This window comes from Spermophilus citellus (assembly GCF_964194105.1).
Source record: "Spermophilus citellus genome assembly, chromosome: 3".
Taxonomy (NCBI): domain Eukaryota; kingdom Metazoa; phylum Chordata; class Mammalia; order Rodentia; family Sciuridae; genus Spermophilus; species Spermophilus citellus.
In genome coordinates this window covers 188,397,990-188,406,786 of record NC_138184.1, presented here as the reverse complement: position 1 = coordinate 188,406,786, position 8,797 = coordinate 188,397,990, and the positions used below count along the sequence as shown (strand labels likewise).

At 42.2% G+C, this 8,797-nt stretch overlaps 1 protein-coding gene across 1 annotated transcript in view; it reads left to right on the top strand.

Moving 5' to 3' along the window:
* The first annotated feature begins 1,444 nt into the window (after positions 1 to 1,444).
* CAV1 (caveolin 1) overlaps positions 1,445 to 8,797 on the top strand; it is a 32,673-nt gene continuing 25,320 nt past the window's right edge. The window contains exons 1-2 of the mRNA XM_081284371.1: positions 1,445 to 1,563; positions 2,951 to 3,115. Of these exons, the coding sequence (XP_081140497.1) occupies positions 1,534 to 1,563; positions 2,951 to 3,115 (195 nt within the window). The 5' untranslated portion in view covers positions 1,445 to 1,533. The remainder of the gene's footprint in view (positions 1,564 to 2,950; positions 3,116 to 8,797) is intronic.

The window sequence follows — 8,797 nt, the reverse complement described above, 5'->3', positions numbered from 1 at the left end:
CAATTTTTAGAACAGCTTTTGTCTTCTAAAAGTGGATAGCCAGCACAAAGTCTTCCAACGGCTGTGACACTGACATTTTCTTTGCCATTCCAAGTTGAAACTGATCCTTTTTTTTTCTTTTTTAACAAAACTTAATGCTAATTACCCTGACTTGATCAGTGCATGGCATATGTATGTGTTGAATTGTCACACTGTGCCCCATTAATGTGTATAATTGTTATATGTTTAACAAAAGTAATTAATTCAAAAAATGGATTGCCCTCATCTTTATGTCTTCTTTCCAACTAGATAATTAATATTTTTAGTGTTCCATTTTCTATTCCTTCTCATCTCCTCTTTCCAATTTCATATTCCCCTTTCTGGACAGCCAGTATTTAAAATTTATCCTGTGAGACTTCATGGGTACCTCAGTTTTTTATTTCAAGTTATTGCATATGGATCCTTAGGTAAAACACCCTTTCCTTTGATTAGTGAATTTTCTGACTGCTTATAGTAAAAAAGTAAAATCACTGATCACTATTTAATTTTTCTTGTGCTGCTTTTTAATAAAGTAAAAAAGAGGGATCCCAAATTCAAAAACAGACATTTTAATTGCTAATACTTTTTTAAAAGAAAAAATCAAATCTCTGCTTACATCCAAGCACATTTTTCAAAAGTAAACCCTCCTTAGTAATAAACTTGAGACTCTACTTAAATTTTTCTACAAATGTAACTATTCAATGTGTTTAATAAATATGGCATAACCTATTAGTATGTATTTCTTTTGTTCCAGAAAAGATCAGTAATAAAATTATAGCAAAGTTAAACATTTCCACTATTTTCGAAGAGTTTGGAAGAAGCGAATGGGAAACGTTCAATTTTGCGTGCCTGCATCTATCTCCAAGTTTCCATCCACACAGACTGGATGTAAACGAGTGTCACCAAAAGCATACCTCACACAGGCACCCACACAGATTCCTTCCTCATGTTTAGATGTGAAATGTACCTAAAGGCTCTGAGCCATTTTTCATCTCTTCCTCTGTGAAAAAGGATAACAGAAGTGTCTTAGAAGGCAATGAAACATGGGTGAGGGGAAAAAAATTTAGCACAGGGCAAAACGCAATCTGCCGCCCGGTTGCTCATACAGGGCATCTCTAGATTACTGGGCTCCTCCACCCCTGCTGAGATGATGCACGGCGAAAATATTCGCTCTCCCCAGGATGCCTCTCCGCGGTTCATAGCTGGGAAACTGTTGCCCCAGGTCTAAAATATCTGCCCAAACAGCCTGGCGCGAGTGAAAGGCTTTCTCACTTGCTCTGAGCTAGCTGTGGGCGCTCCCCGCCCTCTGCTGCCAGAACCTTGGGGATGTGCCTAGACCCAGCGCAGCGCACGTCCCGGCCAACTGCGAGCAGAACAAACCCCTGGCAGGCAGCCAGGAGGCTCCCTCCCAGCCCCCCCCCCCCCCCATACAATACAAGATCTTCCTTCCTTAGTTCCCTTAAATTACAGCTCAGGGAAACCTCCTCACAGCCTGCAATCCAGCCACGCGGCAGCATGTCGGGGGGCAAATACGTAGACTCCGAGGTAGGCTTGGGTGTGGGCGCGCCGGCCCTGGGTGCGCGTGGAGTGCCTGCTTCTACTATCTCCCACTCCAAATATTCCGGCTGCTTTTCTCGCCCCAGCCCTCTCCACTTCGGAGCACTCCTCTCGGGTTGGCACCGCCAAGGAATGGGCCTGGGCGGGGAGGTGAAAAGAAGCCAGGAATGTTTTATATTTTCCTATTGGGGAGGGCATCAAGGGAGCCCCTGAGTAAGGAGACCACGGAAAGGGGGGTCGAGGTCCTGAAGTTGGATCTGCCGGTCTAAGGCAGGTTTTCCAGATGGGTCCAGGGTGCTCCCTTGACACGGGGCCCCAGAAATCTATCCGCTACGGTGTGGAAGGCGGGGAACTGGAGCGCAGGGTTGGGGGTCATTTATCCTTAGTTCTTAGGACAGTCCCTGCCAGGCATCTGGACCGGCTGGCCGAGGAGGCGACGCGCGGGCGCACGAGTGTTTGCGATTTCCTAAAATCTTGGGCCATCTCAAGAACTCTTCCCCTATCTCCAAGGCTGCAGGGGTGTGCAGAGGTGCACGTTGCGGGCGGGAGGAATCTCCCTTCCCCCAGCTACCCCCACCGGAGCCGTCTCTCCGCGCTCCTGCTCAGCCTGGGTGTGAAGACCAAGTTTTCCCAAACGCAGCCTCTGTTCAGCTACCCACCGGCAGCCTGGAAGGGACCTGAGGGTTGGTCGGGTCAGTCGTGCAGGTGAGATAGAGTTATAGGGAGTTTAGGGGGTTTGGCACAAGGTTCTGCCCAGAGGTGGGTGTATGCGGGAGATTTTGACCATCACGGAAGTGGGGTGGGGTAGCCATGGAGATACAAAGTGGAGAGAGGGGTGAGGAACGCCGGCAGGTGCGAGGGGGGCGCAGCCAAGAAGCATCAAATGTGGGGACACTTTATGGGTCAGGAGATTCAGTTGGATCTTAGGGATAAAGCTGGAAGAGGTTATGGGGGCAGGGGTAATGGGCCCGGGACAGGAAAATGTAGCAGGTGAAGTACTAGGGGCGAGGGTGGAGTGGCTGAAAAAAGGGCAGAAGAAAAGGTAGACCTCCTCTCCAGTGGTCCCCGCGGGTTCCGCAGGCAGGGCGGGCGCGGGCCAGGGCTCGCCCTGACCCCTGGTGGCGGGCGGGGGAGGCAGGCGCTCCCTGCCTGGTACCGAGGGGTGTGGTGTCCTCTCCTCGATCCTCTTAAAAAGCTTGCAGTGCGCAGGAGTTTTCTGTGAGCAAAGCGGTAGCTGTTCAAGCGGTTAGTTCGATTTTGAGCTCGAGTTTTGCTCCGCCGCCAGGCTGACTTCTGACGTTTGTTTTTCCTTTTGATTTTTTTTCTTCCAATCGCGGTTGCCACCCTCCCCCTTCTGGCCGTCTGCCCTCCGCAGGGACATCTCTACACTGTTCCCATCCGGGAGCAGGGCAACATCTACAAGCCCAACAACAAGGCCATGGCAGACGAGATGAACGAGAAGCAAGTGTACGACGCGCACACCAAGGAGATCGACCTGGTCAACCGCGACCCCAAGCATCTCAACGACGACGTGGTCAAGGTAAGTCCAGTTGGCCAGAGACTATGCGATGTCCCCGCGGGGTACCGCTGTCAAGGACCCACTGCCCTTCTCTGGCAAGCAGCTGTGCATCCTTCTCTAACTTACACACACACACACACACACACACACACACACACACACACACACTGTTTTTTGGGCTTGGTTTATGGGAACTCCTGTGGTCCTCAGAAATGTCACATCTCCTTCCCTCCTCCTGCTGGTTAGTTCAGTTGGAATTTAGCTAAAAGGAGTTTTGTAGGAGTTCACATAACTACACATTTCTCCTGACAAATAAACCTCCTGACCCCAATCACAGAGGGGCCCACACTTCTTGGTAGGGGAGGATGATTGGACTGCATTCTCGGGTTGAAATTCTAGTGATGAGTCCCCTTTGCACATTGAATTAAAGCAATAAAATAATTGTGTAAAGTTTTGTGCCAAAGGCAAGAGTCAGAATGGGCATGTTCCTCCAGCTAAAATAACCTGAATTGATTCTCTTAAAAATAAAAAAAAAATGATAGAAATGCTGAGGACTGACAAAAGTTATGTATTTATAAATTTTATGTGATATTGTATGTACATATGCAAGATATGGTAACTAGGAATTTTAACTAGAAAGATATTCTAAATAGAAGAAAGTGGCACTTGTGCAGAAGTAATCCAATTTATAAAACCACCTCTTGATTTCGCCTCTGGATACTTCTAGTTAGGTGTGGAAAGTTGCCTCTTCAGTGATGACCTGGGTCAGCCTGCCCTGAGCTAGCAGGACATTGTTATTATGGTTCCTTGTTATACTTTCAGGATGTGCTTGGTGGCATTGAAAATAGATTAATTGTCTGGATTATTGGCCAAACTTGAATCTGACACAGTGGTCAGTTTTTTATTATCATGATGTTATTCAACTTTGACCTTTTTAACAAATTCAGTGGGCGGAATTTATTGTCTGAACCCATTTGGATTGGGAAATCGTGGATTTGAGCCATCCCTGGCAAAGGATTTCTTTGAGGGGCCAGGGAAGGCCAAGGAAAATCCTGGCCTCTAGGGAGAATATGAAGTCGAAGTTCTGAACAACCTCAGAGCAGCCAATGAGGTGGATGAGCAATTTCCACCCACCCACCTGCTTTCCATCTATGGATGGGAGGAGCCGCAGAGACTGTTCACAGTTATGAATAATGCATTTCAATAGGGGAAACAGTTTCATCTGTAACTGGAAGGAAAGTATAGCTGTCAGAATTGACTTGCTTGGCTTATGGTAGAGGAAAGTTGGAGCATTCACAGATTTTTCTATTAGCCAGATTATGGAGTTTTTGAGAGCCCCAGCAACAACAAAAAAAAAAAGTACCTTGTAAACTGGGAGTTAGAATTGCTAAAGACTTTTTGCTAATCCCATTACCTTAAAGGGGAGAGGGCATTTTTCCTTTTTTTTCCTTCTCCTGTAGCTTTGGACAAGAGGGAGAGTTGCCAGGAAAAGAGGCAGATTTGAGAAAGGGCTCACTTCACTGGATCCTCCCTGTTGTTCCACTGCACTGTGATCGGGATTCCCTGGAGCAAACCAGCCTCGCGGGATGAGTCAGAGAGGCCAGCAGTGTGGATGTGGGTCTCCACACATAGCATGACTAAGTTGAGAAAGAAAGGCCCCACTGGGAAAAGAGGCTTCAACACAGATGGAAAAAAGGCATAACAGGCTTGGAAGAAATAGCAGTTTACAAAACAGCATTTCAAAAAGCAAGTGTGGAGATCCTCAAATTAAAGAAATTAAAAGAAGAGCTAAAGAAAGCTCCTGCTGGCCTAAAGAAACCAAACCCTGCCCACTTGCTCATAGAGCTAAGAGCAAAACAAGAAAGTCAGACAAGAAAAATCCACCTTGAGAAGAATTTGGCAGGATCACTAATTCAGATGCCCCACCTAGGATTGACTTCAGAGAATGCCCTGCAGAGATACAGAGGCCACAGATGCAAACTAGGCCCAAACAGTGGGTGGTGGAAGGGAACCTACATATACTTATGAAGACTTATGTTTTATAAAGTTTTATCTTTGAGTCCAAGCTCAAATGTAATGATAAAATAGGGAAGATCCTCTCCCTGTTACCATGACGGTAAATAATACGCTTCCCTAAATTTTACTTTTGACATCAACTTCTTAAATAATAAAGAATTATTCTTAATTATAAAGACATCTAAAACTTTACCATGAATGAATGGTAGCTCATAACCTCACACAATGATAAAAAGATAGTATTAGTGGAATCTACTATTAAAAGTACCAACCAAATAAGGAAAGTTCTGTTCTAGAAGCAAACAGCCTATAAAAACTGGTCTATCCAATAAGGTAGTCACCAGTCACTATGGCTATTTCAATTTGAATTTCACATATTAATATTAAGTGAAATGTAGAATTCAGTTCCTCAGTCGTACTAAGTATATTTCAAGGGCTCAGTTTGTGAGTATAGAAGCATGGATGTATTACATTTCTCTATCAGTTGGTCACAAGATGTATAACCTGTCATTCACCACAGAAAACTCTATTGGATAGTGTGTCCTACTAGAGTGTAACATACATTTTTAAAATGTCCCCATACTAAGAAGAAACAACTCTACATATAGAAGAAATGAAACCTGATATAAAATATAAAGAATAACATTGTGTTCTGTACATATTCGTTCAGTCCCGTAAAACAACTATTTAGGAAGGAAAAAAACAAACAAACTTGTGAATGCTGTAAGTTTGTATTTCAAGAAGGTGCTAGAAATTAAAACAATTTATTTCTTTGTCTGCTAGAAATTAAAGAGTACAATTTATTTCCAATAAAATTATTTTATCTTATAAGTTTGCTGCTCCACAGTATGATATACAAATATTTATCCAAAAAATATTGTGATTGTGAATATTTTCTTAAATTTCCACTGATTGAAGTGGGAACAATCTCAGAGATTTCATTCTCTTCCTGAGATTTCTGGGTTTTTTTGTTTGTTTGTTTTTGTTTTATGTTCACATTTTCTTTTCTATATTCATTATGTACTTATTTGGAATTTCTAAGTAAAGAAAATGGCTTCAAGTTGATGATTCTGATGTCACATTAACCATCAATAAATTTATTCATCAAACTGTTAGGCTATCTTATGGAATCTAGAGTAGATGCTTTGCTACATGATTCCTAAAATAAAGCCCAACAATCGCAAATATCACAGTTAGTGAAATGATACTCCCAATCACAATGATAAGTCTCTGCCAAATAACAATGGGTCCTTTAGTTTTGCCTTGACATAGCTAGATTTAAAATTTTATTAACCCATGTTACCATCTTCCACATGTGTTTTTGTATTTTCACTTTCTTTTATAACTGGCATATTGTTTTATTAGATCTCGACTATAAGCCTTCTCATTATCATTTTAGAAACAGACCAGAGACATACTACAATAAATCAAAAGTAAATAATACTGAATATTATGCAATATTCAGTATTGATATTCAGTGAATGGTATTGATAGTAAATGTTAGACCCTGCTGTGAAAAGGGTAATGGGTGCAGAGAATGAACTGTAGATGGTTTAATAGAGGGGGGCACAAAAGAGGTGCAGTCTGAGTTGGGTTGTGGGGAATAGATGGAATGCAAATAGATGAGCCAATCAGAAGACGCCAATCTAAGTGATCAGGCATGGCAATAGGAATGTCACACACAGGGAAGTTTTGGTAACCCATTTTGATTGGAATTTGGGAATTTATGTGACAGAGGGGTAGGTGATAAAAATAAAAGGATTGATCCGGGACAAATGGCAGAGTACTGAAGCCAGTATTTATGGCGTTTGAACTTTCTCACATCAGAGGTGAGAATCTCTAGAATATGTCACGCCCAGGTTTGGCATGATGAAGGTGGGCTTTTTGGAAGATGATGCTCATGAAGACAAAGGACATGATGAAAGATTACCATTCTGGATAAGCAAAGGAGTCAAGATGTCCAGATGGTCCCTGATTATAATAGTTCAACGTGATTATTTGACTTTCTAATGGTGTGAAAGCAACACACATTCAGTAGAAAGTGTACTTCGAATTTTGACCTTTTCCCAGGCTAGCAAAATGTAGTACAATGCTCTCTTGTGATATTGGGCGGTGGCAGTGAGCCACAGCTCCCAGTCAGCCATAAGACCACAAGGGGAAATGACAGATATTCTACAGTGTACTATGTGGCTAAAAAAAAAATGACACTTGGTATGTTAGATGTGTTAAATGCATTTTAAACTTATGACACTTTGGACTTACAATGGATTTATGGAACCCCATGGTAATTGGAGGAGCATCTACAGTTGTACCAGGGTCCAGATGTGAGATGAAAAGGTTAGGGCATGCATTGAGGATTGAACCCTATAAGCATTTTAAGAATTTTAGAGAACATAGTGGTTATCAGTCTGGCCTCCAATTCCTCCTTTTTGACCTTAATAGAAGTTAAGAGCTAATGCAGCTTAAAATTTTAGCCACTTTTTTCAAAGTTACTGCTCAAAATAGTTATTTCAAAGTATATCATGAAGGAAGAACTGACAATCCGTGATTGATTCATCATGGATTATTGTCATAGGGAGAAATGAGTTTTGATGAGTCTGAGATTAGCACTGAGACAAATCAGAACATCTGGGAGGAGGTCTTTGTTGAAAAATAAAAATATGTAACTTTATTTTATAAAGCTTGAATGTAATGATTCTTAAGTATACAGACAAAAAATATTCGTTTTTCTTTTTGTACGGGGGATTAAACCCAGAGGTTCTTTACCACTTAGCTACATATGCAGTCCTTTTTAGTTTCTTTTTTGAGACAAGATCTCACTAAATTACTTAGAGCATCAGTAAATTACTGGGGCTAACCTTGAACTTGTGATCCTCTTGTCTTAGCCTCCTGAGTTGCTGGGATTACAGGCGTAAGGCACCATATCAGGTCCCCCAAAATATTCCTTAGCCATGGAGGAAGGGTGCATGCTATGCTACAAGGCAATCAGATTAGTTTTGGTTTTAACATAATAACCTAATGCCTCTATGTTTCCTTTCAACTGAAACATGTTCTACAGAATTTGGTGATTAATGTCAGCATTATCATCTCTTATAAAAGTATGTTTATTTTATATACTTATCCCCAAAGCATATGATTTAAAATATCAGATTGTATCAAAGTCCTTGGCACCATGTTAATATTCTCTTCTGTTGGAACTGGCATTGGTTTTGCTTGCTTGTTTGTTTGTTTAGGAGATAACTTCTCAAGATGGAAATTAATATTCTGGCACACAAGAAATCATGCACGGAATTCAGAATCCCCTGCCTATAAAATAGCATGGTCATCTTTGGTAGGAGATTGTTTTCACATTACTGAGCTAAGAATGACATTGCAATGGTGGACATCATTCATTCTTAAGCATCAGACATGGTTTCCACTTTAATCAATAAGAACATGCATCCATGCTTATTTTTTTTTTAAAGAGAGAGTGAGAGAGGAGAGAGAGAGAGAGAGAGAGAGAGAGAGAGAGAGAGAGAGAGAGAGAATTTTTAATATTTATTTTTAGTTCTCGGCGGACACAACATCTTTGTTGGTATGTGGTGCTGAGGATCGAACCCGGGCCGCACGCATGTGAGGCGAGCGCGCTACCGCTTGAGCCACATCCCCAGCCCCCATCCATGCTTATTAAAAGAAAAAAACTTTTTC